This window comes from Brassica napus, chromosome A6, assembly GCF_020379485.1.
Source record: "Brassica napus cultivar Da-Ae chromosome A6, Da-Ae, whole genome shotgun sequence".
Classification (NCBI taxonomy): Eukaryota; Viridiplantae; Streptophyta; class Magnoliopsida; order Brassicales; family Brassicaceae; genus Brassica; species Brassica napus.
In genome coordinates this window covers 3,350,278-3,365,965 of record NC_063439.1, presented here as the reverse complement: position 1 = coordinate 3,365,965, position 15,688 = coordinate 3,350,278, and the positions used below count along the sequence as shown (strand labels likewise).

The 15,688-nt window shown below is 36.4% G+C and overlaps 4 protein-coding genes across 6 annotated transcripts; 2 read left to right on the top strand and 2 right to left on the bottom strand.

Moving 5' to 3' along the window:
• Window positions 1-1,655: 1,655 nt before the first annotated feature.
• Window positions 1,656-2,000, bottom strand: LOC125575820 (glutathione S-transferase T3-like). Its single transcript, XM_048734933.1, has one exon. It carries the CDS (start codon window positions 1,998-2,000, stop codon window positions 1,656-1,658), a length of 345 nt encoding a protein of 114 aa, XP_048590890.1.
• Window positions 2,001-3,926: 1,926 nt separating this feature from the next.
• Window positions 3,927-5,465, bottom strand: LOC106346315 (phosphoenolpyruvate carboxylase kinase 1). Its single transcript, XM_013785604.3, has 2 exons — window positions 4,569-5,465; window positions 3,927-4,437 (listed from the first exon to the last, which is right to left on the bottom strand). The coding sequence occupies exons 1-2, from the start codon at window positions 5,380-5,382 to the stop codon at window positions 4,388-4,390; spliced, it is 864 nt and encodes a 287-aa protein (XP_013641058.1). The 5' UTR covers window positions 5,383-5,465; the 3' UTR covers window positions 3,927-4,387.
• A 1,502-nt stretch (window positions 5,466-6,967) lies between these two features.
• LOC106346317 lies at window positions 6,968-9,502 on the top strand. The gene is made up of 10 exons (XM_048782069.1): window positions 6,968-7,260; window positions 7,496-7,598; window positions 7,691-7,795; window positions 7,870-7,947; window positions 8,031-8,086; window positions 8,173-8,230; window positions 8,329-8,454; window positions 8,547-8,642; window positions 8,812-8,883; window positions 9,249-9,502. The coding sequence occupies exons 1-10, from the start codon at window positions 7,154-7,156 to the stop codon at window positions 9,309-9,311; spliced, it is 864 nt and encodes a 287-aa protein (XP_048638026.1). The 5' UTR covers window positions 6,968-7,153; the 3' UTR covers window positions 9,312-9,502.
• Window positions 9,503-10,672: 1,170 nt separating this feature from the next.
• On the top strand, window positions 10,673-15,675 carry LOC106346316 (low-specificity L-threonine aldolase 1). 3 transcript variants are annotated; one of them, XM_048782067.1, is made up of 9 exons: window positions 10,673-10,819; window positions 13,673-14,131; window positions 14,312-14,423; window positions 14,513-14,563; window positions 14,646-14,850; window positions 14,920-14,978; window positions 15,073-15,173; window positions 15,340-15,406; window positions 15,490-15,675. In XM_048782067.1, the coding sequence occupies exons 2-9, from the start codon at window positions 13,689-13,691 to the stop codon at window positions 15,526-15,528; spliced, it is 1,077 nt and encodes a 358-aa protein (XP_048638024.1). In that variant the 5' UTR covers window positions 10,673-10,819; window positions 13,673-13,688; the 3' UTR covers window positions 15,529-15,675. The 3 variants fall into 3 exon arrangements, with proteins under 3 accessions (XP_048638024.1, XP_048638025.1, XP_013641059.2); XM_048782068.1 differs by lacking the exon at window positions 10,673-10,819 and adding an exon at window positions 11,488-11,508; XM_013785605.3 differs by lacking the exon at window positions 10,673-10,819 and adding an exon at window positions 12,705-12,904.
• The last annotated feature ends 13 nt before the right edge of the window (window positions 15,676-15,688 follow it).

Sequence of the window (15,688 nt, the reverse complement as noted above, 5' to 3'; positions counted from 1 at the left end):
GACGCCGGCTATTTGCAAAAGACCCGTTGTGTTTGTGTTCTAAAGATCCTTCGTGATTAGTGGTGTGAAGGCCCTGGATGAGCTCTCGAAATAGGTTTCGATGGACGCTCTCCGTGGAAAGGGCTCAGGCGCTGATGGTGGTGAGGTGATTCCAGGATTTGTGATGATGTCTGGATCGTGTGGATGTGGTGGTTCTACGATTGGATGAGATCTCGAGGTTCTCGATGGATGCTCTCCGGTGAAAGGACCAAAGATTATGAAGTTGAATGAGTCGGAGTTCATGGTTCCGACGGTTTCCGGTGTCCCGGTGAAACGACGTTCGGTTTTCCGGTGGTGACTCAAAGCGGTGAAGGAGCGACGGTCTTGTGACTCGTGTCCATGGCTTGCTAAGGCTTCAACACGTGTTTCGTCCTCTCGGCGCGTGGTGCGGCGCCTCTTTTGTTTTTAGGGTTTTGGTGTAAGGCTAATGGGTTGACGGCCCAGGTTTAAGTTAAATTTGCCTATTATGTTTCTTGGGCTTTCTGTGTATGTTTTAAATGTATTTTGTTGGGCTTAGTCCCTTAATAATAACTATCAGATGGAAAAAAAAAAAAAAGTTGAAAGGGGAATTTTATGCGTCCACATTTTTTCACGAATGGAAGAACAAGAACATAAAAAGTAGAGATAACAACAACGTTTAAATTGTTAATAAAACTATAGTATTTTCCACTCAATCAGAAGATTCATAAGATCACGTCAAAACTTAGAGTCTCCTGCAAGAAAGGAATACTTAGAGGGTTGATCCACGGCATATGCTTAATGGAGATTGGAATCTTCATCGGAGTTTAATTTTGAAAGAATATGCTAAATAATATGCTAAAATGAATTTGTGTTTACCTTACGTGTGTGTTTGAATTGTAAAGATCCTCCGATCTATATTTTGGACATGCAAATAATAGACATTGAGATGTTTGAAAACTTGGACTTTTCTTTTTAATCTGACGTTACAAATGTTAGGACAAAAATGGCTTAGATGTGTGATCAGAATTGTTAGGTTACCGTACATCTTTACGTACATCAGAGACGTGAGCGAGTGAAAAAGTTGATCAAACTTTTTTTGTTTTCCTTTCATTCCTTTTAAAAGAAAGTGGACAAATTGAAATTCGGTGGAGACTTATTGAAGTTCAGGGCTCTAAGAGCAGGATTATTGCAAAACCCCATATAAGGGGTTCTTCTTAATTTTTTTTGATCAAAGGGGTTCTTCTTAATTTTTTAATGCATTTTATTAGGAAAAGTGTATTAAGAGATTAGGATAAGAAACCCATAAATTTAATAGGTCCATTGCAAAGGTTCTTAATTAAGGGTTCTTAAAATTTTTTTTATGAAACTTATTTTTTTAATCAAATAAAACATAGTAAAAAGATAACATTTGAAGGGTCGCCAACCTTCCTCTTCTTCGAACTTCCATCAATTTTGGCAGTAGATAGCTCAGACCACTTCTGGTCATTGCGCAATTCCTTCCATGCGTGCTCTAAGGTGAACTTCTTCTTGTGGTTGGTAAAGAAGATTTCGTGGGCAAGTTTGAGAACATCATTCTCATTTTGCCCACTACTTCTCTCCCTGGTAGCAGCCTCAAACGCTCCACAAAACTTGCTCACCATGTCATTGATCTTGTGTCATCTTTGCTTGCACTGAGACGACTCTCTCTTTTCACATCCTACAAGCTTAGGACTGGCGTTGAAGTAAGTTGCAATTCTTTTCCAGAATGCAACTGACCTCTGCTCATTCCCAACGACAGGATCCTTACTCGTGTTCAGCCACGAGCTGATGAGCACGACGTCCTCTGTTGGACCCCAACTCCTTCTTTCTTTAGGCTGTGCAGGACTGCTCTCTTCGAAGTTGCATCCTTCAGTAGCTTGTGTCCCAATTACTGGAAGAGCAGAGGATTCAAAACCAGAACTATCTTGTTGACTTTGAAGAAGATCAACAAAATTTAAATTCCTAAATGGATTGGGATCCATATCTGAATTTGTCTAAAGGAAGAGAAGAAGCCGTAGTTGAGAGATGGAAGAGAAGAAGAGAAGAAGGAGTTGTTTATAGAGGAGAAAGTTTAACTTTCAACCAATTCGAGTTGACATTCACCTAACTCATTAATCAGACTTAAACCTCTTTCTATCTACCCATTAATCACACCTCAGACAACCAGCCAGATTCACAATGAATATATTGCAGAGAAAAGAGATTCACAATCAATATATTGCAGACATTAATCAGTTTCTATCTAACCATTAATCACACCTAACCACAGTTATTTTTTCAAACTAGCAATCAATTTACGAGAGCAAATTTTATTTTTTACCTGTACGCCAATTGTAGACCTCTGCGTTGAAGAACCTTCAGGTTTCTTCGTGTAGCTTCATTCGTTCATCTAAAGAAACAAAGACAAAGAGACAGAACAAAAAGAATCAGTGATGATCGATCTTAAAATCACCAGACATAATCAACATAATAAACAGAGACACGGACTTAAACAAACACAAGAGACATCATCATCTGTACAATCACGAGCGGAGACATAAAAGGACAAATACATAGCTTTACCTTTTTCGATTTGATTTCCTCGATGCTAGTCACGGGCCGGAGAGCTTCGACGACTGAGAAAGACACGCAGAGTCATCGAGGAGAACAAGAGAGATAAGCGGAGTCGTCGAGGATGGCTAGAGAGACGTGGAGGCGTCGACGAGACCAAGAGAGAGAGAGTCGGAGTCGTGGAGGATCGCGAGACTGGAGTGTCAATCGTCGGCGAGACCGATAGCAAAGCCGAGCCGTCGAGGATCGCAAGAGAGACGACTCGTCGATGAGACCGACAGAGACGACGACTCGTCGAGGAGACCGAGAGAGAAGCAGAGTCGCCGACGAGAACGACGGAGACGACGACTCGTCGAGGAGACCGAAAGAGAAGCAGAGTCGCCGACGACACTGTCGAGGAGAGATCAGCGCCGAGGAGAGATCACCAGAGAGTTTCGATATCGTCGAGGATTCGGGAGAGAAAGAGAGAAGATGATCCGTCAAGAGAGAGAGAGAGAACGATGCAATTGTGACGCGTGTCCCATAAAACCGTCTCCTCTTTTGCTTAATTAAGCGACGTTTCTACCTAATTAATACATTTTTCTTTTTTTTTTAAATCCAAAAACACCTAAAGACGCTGCTTAGAGACCGCGATATTAATGCTCTAAAGCAAGTTAGTTAAATCTAGAGAAAATATATCATGTCCATAAAAAAAACACAAAAGTCATAGTAATCTGTGGGTAGGTATGATTTAAATCCATGTGTCAAAACTGTAGAACGAAATACACAGAGACTTGATGGAAGCTATTGGTTATTGTATTTGAATAAAAGTAAAGTATGTTACTATATTTGTGATTGTAAAATGTTTTTAAAATCATATGTTATTCAGTTAATGGAGTCTTGATGGAAGCTATTGGTTATTGTTTTTGAATAATAGTAAATTATTTTATTCGTAATTGTAAAATGTTTTCAAAATCATATGTTATTCAGTTAATGGAGTGTCAAGTGCATTCAATTCTATAACTTTATTTTAATATTTAATTTTAGATACTTCAAAAAAATATCAAAAAATAAAACATAAATTTCTATGAAACCCATAAATTAAAAATATTAATTACTTTTTTTTTGAAAAATATGAACAGAAATAAATTTTAAAATATTAGTAAATTTATATGAATTTTCAAATCAGCAAGAATAATCTTTATGAATCATCAAATAAAACTTGGCGAATATACTTTCTTTGTATAATCTCAAGGTAATTTAAATAATAGTATCATTTATCATATTCTCTTCTTTACCATCATCGTAAGCGTGAATTTTGGATTACAGAAGTACTCAAATTATAAGTTACAAAAAAAAAAGAATTCAAATAAGTAAAATGAACATAACAGCTTATTTTATTGATAAAGCAAAAAAAAAGAGAGTACAACTCTTCTCTCGTCCTTTTACACATCCCAGAAGGATTAAAAAACCCGTAAAAGGCGGAAAATATGGTTATACCCTACACATTAGCTAAAGACTTATCAGCGAAAAGAAATTTAAAAAAAAAACTCATCGCCAAACACTACTCAGACGAAGAAGCCATCCCAGCTTTGGCATCAACCTCTTTTTATTTAGCTCCTTTTTTTTTATGCCTTCTTCCAGAAGAGTCTTCTGTCTAGAAAGCGGAGTTTACAAAGCCATACCCAAAATTTACATGCCGACACTGACACAAACACCTGTTAGACCAAGAAAGCTGATAAGCACTACTGATGATTTTATTACTAATCCGTAACTACTTTATTTATTCGCCTCATCTTTTCATTTTATTATATCCGAATCTCCATTCCAAACACTTTTTTCAGATGAATCTCTCCTCTGCTTCTCCTGCTCTCTGGATCCAAGGGTGTCCTGCAAATAATTAATAAAACATAACAAAATTATTTACTTTAGTTGAAAATGAAACAAAATGTGATTTTTTTAAAAACAAAATGTGAATTATTCTAAAGATAAATGTAAAAAAAAAAAAGATTGAAACTTACGGAGAGCTTGTTCGGCTGAGAATCTTCGAGAAGCATCTTTACAAATCATCTTCCTCAAGAAATCTTTAGCCATCGACGAAACTCCCCTGAACACCTTCGGCGGAAACCTCAGATTCCCTCTGAGCACCGCCTCGAAAATCTCCTCCGCCGTCTCCCCGTAAAAAGGCGGAGATCCAGCGAGCATCGTGTACAAAACAACTCCAACACTCCACAGATCAACCTTCTCTCCGTACGAGTACCCCATCAGAACCTCGGGCGCCACGTAATAAGGCGTCCCCACCACACCTTCGGTAGTCTCGCCCTCACCCAACCAAACCCCAGACCCGAAATCGCAGATCTTAACCGTATCGTTACGCAAATCCACGAGAATATTCTCCGGTTTAATGTCCCTGTGAACGACGCCGTATCGGTGGCAATGCGCGAGCCCCTGGAGGATCTGTTTCGCGAACGACGCCGTTTGGGACTCGGAGAAGGTCCCGGAGGAAACTAAACGGTCGTAGATCGAGACGGAGGGATCGACCAGCTCCATGTAGATGGAGAGGGTCGAGTCCGTGTCGACCAGATCGTGGATTTGGACGATGTTGGGGTGAAACGACAAGAGAGCCATGAGTTTCGGCTCGTTGTCGATGCAGGCACGGTCGAGATCGTCTGTTAAAGAGCTCTTCTCGATGGTTTTGCAGGCGTAGAAGTCTCCGGTGGCCGGAGCGTAGACGCGCGTGACGGTACCGAAGCGTCCACGACCGATCTCTTCGCAGATCTGGTACTTGTTGTCGTTATTGTTGTTGTTGTGTCCGAGTGTTTGGCTGTAAGTCATAGTATTTGAATTTTGTTTGTTTTGGTGGTTGTGTTGTTGTTGGTGGGTGTTGAGTTGTGTTTAAGAAGAAGAGGAGGTTTGGAGTCGGCTTTACGTTATTAATAGGCTAAATTCTCAAGGAATATTCTTTTTGATGCCTACAGGTTTTTTTCTTCCTTCCATCAGATACGATTTTCTGTTAAGCTTTCTTTTTATTATTACTTTTATTTTTTATTTTTAGTGGTTTTAATATCACTTTCTCTATTTGAAAGTCAATCAGTTTATATTTGTAGGTGTAATTTCCTTATGTACTTATTTGCAAGACTGGTATGTTTTTATTTGTTTAGATGTTACTAGGAGAAGGTTTGTAATATTATATTCATATTTATAAACATATTCATAAGGAATTTCAATCACTTATTATATTCTAACGATATGTTGACAAAAGAGAAATAAATATCATTTATATATTTGAAATTGTTTTTTTTTAATATTTCATAATAGTATAGTATTTTATATTATTTTATATAATTATTTGGTTAAATGAATGGATGATTTAATATCTTTGTTGTAAAAAGGAAAATACTGAAGCGTTTGGAATGATTTGAGTATCTTATTTGGCAAGAAATCTTTAGTTTTAAAACATTTGTATGGAAAAAGTCTATAGTACTTAATGATGAACAATAATAAATAGTGTTCAATCGGGATCTTTATACATATTCTTCTAGAACTTTTGACTTGATGATGATGTATGCAGAGAAAATAGAAAACGGAATAAGTCACATATTTGGTTTTACTCTATGATTGTTCATATATTTAAGTATGGTTGTTATTTTGACATCTTGTTCCATACTGATGATTTCATGCTCTCTTTTCTTTTATGCATGTCTTTGTCCTTGGTTTATTTAGTAGTCATAGTTATGTCCTTTGGTTATTCTAATGTTAATTAGCTGTTGTGTTTACAGATTCTTTGCTCACTAGGGGTTTTCAGGTACGTATCACACCCCCGCATGTCTCTACTTTTTATATTTTGTTATTGCTTTCCACATCATCCACTTACAGAAGTGTAACGGTTTTTTTTTGTTAGCTAGGGAGAAAATCGTCCTAAAAAAGTAGAGAGAAATAATAATGAAAATCGTGCTTCTTTGTTGAAACATTACATATGACTTTGGTTGTGTGACACCTTTCTGGATGTTGCATAGAGGAAAATCAAAATCCATTTCGTTACAAGCAAAACAAACAAAGACAAAAAAATCGAATACTACATAACAAACCAAACTAAGTTTTATAGATTTCGTAGGGGGTTTACCTGACCACCATTATCTCCAAAAACTTAGCTCTCCCCCCCCCCCCTCCTTTCTATTAGCAAGAGTGTAAGACACACACAAAGACTTCCAAACATTTTGAACTGATAAAACAACATTTCATCAAAGCTTCAAAATATGGGCCCAAGGGAGAAGTGTAAATGGCCCAAAACAAAATAAAGCCCAAACAAAAATAACAAGCTGTCTATTAGAGAAAATAAGAAGAAACCTGGCCCAAGTTGATATTCAGGGATGATGACCATTTTAATCAAAGTTTGTTCTAGGAGGGACGGATCCAGCAAGAGCCTTGAGAGGTAGTCCGTTAATAGTCCACGATGAGATTCGAACCCGTAACCTCCCGCTCCGGAGGCGACCGCCTTATCCATTAGGCCACGCGAAGTTAATTGCTATACCTAAGCAGACTTGATTCGCCGAACTCTCACTTGTTAATTGCTACTTCTGCGCCCTCCTCCTCCTCCTCCTCCTCCATGATGGCTTCCGCTATTTCAAACGCGTTTCGTTACCCTCCTCCTCAAATTGGTCATAGGAGCTCCAATACTACTCTTCGAGCTCCAAAGTCGCCGTCTTTCGTCAGGTAGCTTCTTCGTCGCCTTCAAAATTGATGCCTTTCGTCTCTATTACTTGCTTAGCAGCCAATAACGTTTGTCTTGCTAACTTAGTGAGAAAACCCTTATCTTTTGTTAATTGAGTTTCAAAGCTGTAAGCTTTTCTTACAATTGGGTACAAAGTTTATAACTTTAGCGGAAGTTACATTCTTGTGCTCAACTTTGTTCAGACCATTTTCCTTATTTGTAATGAAAATGTTTCAGGCTTCTTCCTAGAAGGGTGTTGCAGAGCAGGATTGTGATACGTGCTGCTTCGTCTTCTGCTGCTGGAAACCCACTGTCTGATGGTGACTTTAACCCATACGAGGTGAATTGATTGATCCCTCTGAAAAGGACTTGTTTTTGTACTAGTCATTGTGTCTCTCTCAAGACGTGACTTGAGTGGGATCACCTTGTCAGGTTCTTGGTGTTAACCCTATAGAGGGCTTCGACAAGATCAAGCAAACTTATCAAAGAAAACTTAAAGAAGCTCAGAGGAGTGGTGATGAAGCCACTGCTGCTCTAGTAAGTTGCCTCTATGTAATGATTTTATTTGTTTTCTTCTTGTGTTAACACGTTTCTGTTACTCCTGTTGATAGCTTGAGAAAGCATATGACAAGCTCATGTATTCCCAGTTAATGAATAGGAAGAAAGGTGTGACTTTCGGTTCGTTTAAGGTATGTACCCTTTCCTCCTCCCCTTCTAGCCAATATTAATGCCGTCTTCAACTTCCTTTCTTAATCCCTGGGTGAAATTTCAGGTGTCCAAGGACATTAGATATGCTGATAAGCAGCCCATAATACCTTGGGGTCCTAGGTAAGTGATTCTTTGTGAGTTTATTTATGTTAAATCCTTCAAAAGCACGTTATAATGTATAATGTATTGACCCATCTTGTTTATAGGTATTCCAAGTCCCCCAAGAACGATATGCTGATCAACCTAGCAATATCAGCTGTGTTTGTAAGTCTTTTGGAAGAATATGATGTTTTGAGGATTAAGTTGCTCCCTTCACAATCGTATATGAATTATCTCTCTGTCTTTTTTTTTTTTTTTTGCAGAGTGCATGGATTGCCATCCAACGTAGTGTTGAGTACAAACCGCTGCAGTTCATGTCCTTTGTGTTCGTTTACAGAATTTTTGAGAAATTAAAATCCTTTGAAGGCCCTTCAACTCCAACATATAACGTGAGTTTTTTTTTTTTTAAATATTGTTTAATGTTGATACACCTGGTGACTCTTATAGTCCTGATTAGCATTGATGTTGACACTGGCAACAGGAGGAAGGGGAAGAAAATGGACGAGGATTGAAAATGGGAAAGAGGCTTCTTCGGTCTCTTTCGTTAGTTTTCGGTTCTATACTTGTTGCATCCTTGGTATGTTAAAATCTATCAAGACTCTGCTGTTTTATGTTGCACTAGCTTCTACTAGTCTCACTTTATCAAAGAAAGCTGCTTATGTCTATATACTAGCTTTCACTTTATAAAAGTTATTTTGCTTGATTATAGTCTACGTTTAACACGCATAGTGAATCATGCTTTGCAGGCATACACTGGGATGTTAAATGTCATAGAGTACATGGGCAGCTCCATACCCATTGCACTATACAATAACCAGGTTAGTGTTCTCTTCACTTGGACCCATCCCTTAAATTAGTCCCACACAAAATGATCATTCTGGGTGAGGATCATTAGGTTAATAGATGAAGCCTCAACAAACAACAGTAGATGATTAGGTTGTAGATGATTATGCTGTTGATCCGTGATATGATTGTCACATCTATATTCTATATGTATTATGGTATGTGTACTTCTACCGATCAGTAAGTGGGAACATCCATGTTGGCTATGTTTGGCCATGATCTCTGAACCAAGAAGGGTCTGGTCTCTAAATTTTAATAGTTCCATCAGAGATAACCAGGCTTTTTGATATATTTCAAAAAGAACTAAATCAACAGTTCTGACGTTGATACTGGATTGCAGGAACTTATAATCACTGCTTCATCGGCTTTGATGCTCTACGTCATGGCGTCATATTACAGATAATGGGAGAGAGCACTATAAGAGCTTTGATCTACCAGGAGGTTTTGGAGAAGTTTTTTTTTGATGTATAACTTGTGGCTGCTAGATGTTAACAATTTGAGATGAAGTTCTTTTCTTGGGAGAGATTTAAATTTATCTTTTATAAATATTTTGTTGTGGAAACATCAAGTAAAGAGACTCTCGCTTGCTGAAAAGTTTCGTTTCGAAAATTGTGATTGGTTCGATTAGAAAAAAGTGCCAGGCGGCTTAGACTGAATTATGTATTACTTTCAAAAAAATTTCACTTTTTTTTTAAAATTTTTTTTCAAAATTATATATACATAAAATCTCATATAACAAGGAAATAAACAGATAATAATTCGCGCAAATTGGTTTGATGAAAAAGAATTTTCTGAAAGTATAGAGCTCTACGGAATGGTAGACTCTCTTTTCTTTCTTGAGAGACAGTGAGTCGCGGTGGTTCCGTCGATGATTTATCTTTCCGGTTAACGAAATCGACTCTGGTATACGGCATTTTTCTCTGACGCTGTGTAGCCGGCATAGTTTCTGGTGGTTTTGCGCTCTCTTTGGTGAAACTATCCAGCGGTGGTATCCGGTGGTGGAGCCTTGGTGGTGTCGTAGGTTCTCTACCGAATCTCTCTCAGACCTAATCATCGCCGGTTGTCATCTGTTTCAACCGTCGATTGATCTTCTCGTTGGGCTGTTAGTTGGAGCCCGTTCGCATGATTTATCATTTGGAGTTCGTTGGTAGGAAGCGAAGATTATGGGGCTGGTTAATGAAATCGGTTGGATGAGCTCTCGATTTAGATCGATTGACGCTCTCCAAAGCTACGGCGTGTGCGTTGCAGCTGTCTGAATCCCCAAAACCTCCGATACAGTCGTTGGAGGTGTTTCTTCAGTGGAAGTTCGTGGTCCCGGTGTCATTCCGGTGTGGTACGGTGGATTCCGGTAATCGTCGGTTTAGTGTTCCGGCGTTGTTTCTCGAAAGCGGTGTTGAGGTGGAAGCTATCGCGACGCGTGGTCTCCTTAGGATGTGAGATTAACACGTGTTTTTTACCCCTGCTAATCTTTTGACGCGTGGTGTGGTCCGGTGTCTTTTCTTTTCGTGGCCTTGTTGGGCTGGTTCCTTTGGTGGTTTTTTTTTGTGTGGTTTGAACTTTGTGTATGGGTTTTTTTTGGTTTGGGCTTTGTCCCTTTGGGCCTTGAGCTCTTAATAAAATTTAGATGGAAAAAAAAAAAAAGTTTGATGAAAAAGAACGAATCAAAGCTGGAAAACAAATCTGACGGAGACGCAACGGTGACGATGCATGAGTAGGAAAGACACGTAAGAGCTGACTCAGTCTCTATCACAGTCACGTCTCTATATATATATAGATAGAGAGATGTGCGTTGTTACAGCTGCTCCACACTAAATTTTTTAGACTCTTTCGAAAAATATTGACGAGTGGGTGAACGATCCTTAAGAGTTCCGTCTTTTACTTGTAGTCCTTTCTTTAACTAATAATAAAGTGGTATGTTCCTTCTTCTTCTCCTCAAAATATAAACAAATTTAGCTGTTTTACTAATGGTTTTAGCTATTATGAAGAATGTTCATGCAAGCTTTTTTCCGTTATAAGGTTTTATAGTCTTATCATATAAAAACATTTATGTTATTTTGGTTAGTCAAAAAGAAATTTAGCTGTTTTGGAATTAGATGAATTAACGGTAACAAGATTTGTAGACGACGTTACTTTATCTGGTGCTGCAGTTATATTTGTCTATCTATATATTTGATATTTCTTTTCTGAAAAGGCTATAAGCAAATTATCGATCCTTATATTCACAACGCATGACTCATATATTATGAATTTGATAAGGGCTATAAGTTGAAACATAGAGCATTAGCAGAGTAGAGTCGCAATTATAAACAAACCAGATTTTAAAATATATGAAATACACGGCCTTGAGATGAATTGAATGTGAAGGCTACAACTTTGGGTTCATCGATACGTCCGAGGAGAATAAGATGTAGACAACAATCTCGTGAATAACTTTTTTTCGTTTGCCTTGGACACTTATGTTACGTGTGCTTCCCATGCACAACACAACCTCATCCTTTTTTCGTGATCGTTAGATTCCTGATAGCCAATTGGTAACTTTGGCCTTATTGTATCTTTGTATGTATCAACAGGGCCGGCTCAATACTGTTAGGGGCCCTAGGGTAAGAAAAAAAATTTTACTTTCTAAAATTTATATACAGATAATGTTTAAAATATTTTTAAAATTTAATCATTAATATTTTATATATTTTGTAATGAAAATAAAATTATATACATATCAAATAATTTTGAGCCCTTTTCAATTTTATTTATTATATTTATATTTTTTTATATATAAAAATATAGATTTATAAAAAAATTAAACCCCTTAATTAGTATTACACGGGGGGACACGAGCTTGGACCCGGGACGGTCGCACCGCTTGTCCCCCCGATGAGCCGGCCCTGTATATCAAATCAGCTTAAATTTTCCACGTGGCACCCTTCTAACGTAGCTAATTACCACGTATCCTTTTTTTTTCTTTTTGCTAATTAGTAATTACCATGTATCCTGCCTAATAGCTAAATATTAGGGGTTGATTGGAAATAGATGTAATTGTTTTGGACTATCATTTTCTTTTTTTTAGAAAACATTTTTATAAAGTAATAATGTTTTAGGTTTAAAAAAATAAATTTATAGCCAAAAAGTTAAAAAATATATATATATATTTTTTTTGAACATTAAAAATATATATTTGTAACACCAAATAACAAGATTTTTATCTTCAATTTATTTACATTTTAATCATACTACAAAAATAAAATTATCTATAAAAATTTGAAAAATATTTCTTATATATCATGATTTTCAAAAATAAATCTAAAAAATTGGCATTTATTTTAAAATAGTATTTAAAGTAAAGACTTTATGCAAGATAATATACATTAGATAAGAAAACTATAAATGATTTTTACTATAAATATATTTTGATTAATTACAAAAATCTTTTAACTAGCATAACATTAAATAATTTTAATAAACTAAACGTATTATATTTTACTATATCGAAAAACTTTGTTTTTGCTTGATATTTACTTTGGATTTAGTTTATTTTTCATTATATTTGTACAATCTAATAAACACATAATAAAAATATACAAGTAAATCTAATTCTTATGTTTAATATTATTTAAAATAAATTTCAAATTATTATATTAATTTATCTTATTAAAAAATTTTAATTATATTTAAAGAAAATATCATATATCAATAAATATTAGGTCCAATAAAACGTTTCTGTTTTTAATTAGAGATTTTTTAAAAAAAAAATGCTTAAGCAAAAAATCTTTTATTTAGTCTGGAATCTCTGTTTCAGATTCTAATAGCAATAAATCTGAAACTTTCCAATCTGAAACTTTCCTTATTTTTTTTGTCAAAAGTTTTAATTTCAGATTCTAATAGTAATAAATCTGAATTTTTTTTCCTTAGCTTTTTTTCTTCAAATTTTCCTTAACAACGGCTATATAAAGTCTTTAAGGTGGAATCATAAACACGAGCATCCTTCTTCATTTTGCACAGGTGCTCGTCTGTTTTATGTTTATATCCAAAACCTTTAGTATTAGCTATTTATATATCAATGTGTATCATTTTAGTTATTCAAAATCTCTGGTTTTATTTACTAACTGAATCATACATGTTTTAACAAGTTAACTTGCCTGAGGGAGTGTTATGTAAAATACACTTCTATGCATGATCATCTGGGAGTCTGCGATTCAATCTCAAGTTCTCAACAGAATGGTTATTCCATATACTTTAATTACTACGACTGGTTTTTCTTTTGTATCAATATTTTTTGATTTCTTACATTCTTTATTACTTTAATAAATATTATTTGAATATACTTCACGTTTGTGAAGAAGAATCTAAAGATATTCTAAGCTTTTATCTCGTAATGATGATGTTAAGAAGGTAGGAGACATTTTAATATTCTCCTCATTCTAATTTATAATACCTTAAAACAGTAATCATTGAGATTCGTACGGAGGATTGCGAGTTAATAGGACAGTTATTGTGCTGTCCCAATAGACCTGCAGTTCAAATGTTCTTCCTTCTGGTCTGACGTCAAACTGTTATAACAAATTATTTAAGATAAATCATAAACGATTAGGAGAGGAGAGTTACCTTATCTAACACGTTAGGGCTTAAGTACTTCTATCCTTTTCTTTTGGATTACGTTTCCGAGTCTCATTAGGATTGGTGTCGTTACAAATAGGCCTCTAGTGTTTATTGCTTGTGCTGCATATGACTTTCTAACCAGAAGAAAATAACAATTAATGTGTAATATAGGTCGATTGGTATCAAGATGGTGATGAGAATCGTGGATCTACGTTCAGACACCGTGACTAGGCCCACTGATGCAATGCGCGAAGCAATGGCTAGTGCAGAGGTGGACGATGACGTACTCGGCTACGATCCAACGGCTCGACGTCTTGAAGAGGAGATGGCTAAGATGATGGGGAAAGAAGCGGCTCTGTTCGTGCCATCTGGTACAATGGGGAATCTGATTTGCGTTATGGTTCACTGCGACGTGAGAGGCAGCGAGGTGATTCTTGGGGACACTTGTCACATCCATGTGTACGAGAACGGAGGGATATCGACAATTGGTGGCGTGCATCCTAAGACAATCAAGAATGAAGAAGATGGGACAATGGACTTGGTGGCTATAGAAGCAGCTATTAGAGATCCTAAAGGAAGCACGTTTTATCCATCTACAAGGTTGATTTGCTTAGAGAATACACATGCCAAGTAAGTGTTTATATAGACAATTTCATAAGAGTTTATATATTTATTTATTTTGCAACTTTCCTATATACATACAAAAAAAATTAAAAATTTGGAGGCCGTAGACCAATGCTTCACTAGCCTACGCTTAAGTATGATTATTTTTGTATTAGTTAGTTGGTCTCTTATGAGGATTTGTTACAGCTCTGGTGGGAGATGTTTGAGTGCGGAGTACACTGATAGAGTTGGAGAGATTGCTAAGAGACATGGATTGAAGCTTCATGTAGATGGAGCTCGCATTTTTAATGCTTCCGTTGTAATATACCGATCATCTACTTTATCTCAATACATCACAAACCACTAGACTAAACTATTATGAATTTTTTTTTTTTTTTTTTGATGTAGGCACTTGGAGTTCCAGTACATAGGCTTGTGAAGGCTGCTGACTCTGTTTCGGTTCTGTTCTCTAACTTAACCTATGAAAAGATAAAAGATAGTTGAGACTTACTCACACATGTACAGTACACTATGTTTCCAGGTGTGTCTCTCTAAAGGTCTTGGAGCTCCGATAGGATCTGTAATCGTTGGTTCACAGAGCTTCATAGAAAAGGCCAAAACGTTAAGGAAAACATTAGGTGGAGGAATGAGACAGATAGGCGTCCTGTGTGCAGCCGCTTTGGTCGCACTCCAAGAGAACCTCCCAAAGCTACAATCTGACCACAAGAAAACAAAGTTGTTAGCTGGTACGTATGCACCATAATAAAACATCCACAATAATATTAACATAAACACAATTACGTAAATATTTTCAGAAGGGTTGAACAAAATGAAAGGGATTAGAGTGAACGTTGCAGCCATGGAAACCAACATGGTGCGTATTGTCACAACTCTTGTTTTTGTTATCAACAATAATAATGACAAAAAACGTTGTTTGTTTTAATTATTTCTAACGACATCAAGTTCAGATATTCATGGATATGGAGGATGGATCAAGACTGACCGCTGAAAAACTCCGCAAGAGTCTAACCGAGCATGGCATTCTAGTCATCCCTGAAAGCTCTTCACGGTACGTCTAGCAAGTATAGAACCACTTTATTTGTTTAACACATGATTACCCAAAAAAAAAACGTTGCATTTGCGTTTATATGCGAAGAAGAAACAAGTTTTTGAAAACGTATATAATATTCTAGAAATACAAAATATTTACGTGGGATTGTGTTTTTTTTTTTCAGAATCAGAATGGTTATACACCACCAGATAACAACAAGTGATGTGCACTACACATTGTCTTGCTTACAAGTAAGATTATTATTATTATCATTTCTCTAAATACGATCCACTTTCTTTACTGATATTTAAAATTTTGATATTTTCTTTGGCAGCAAGCAGTGCAGACGATTCAGGAACCATGCCAGAACTAAATTGGCGAAACCAAAATGCTCTTTCTCTCTTTTAAATATTGTTTGTTCCAGTTATTTTTAGTTAAAAGCTACAAGGACCCAACTATCTACCAATGAAATTGTCACCCTTATGTCATCCATTTTATTATTGTATTTTTGGTTTATATCATTTACTTACACA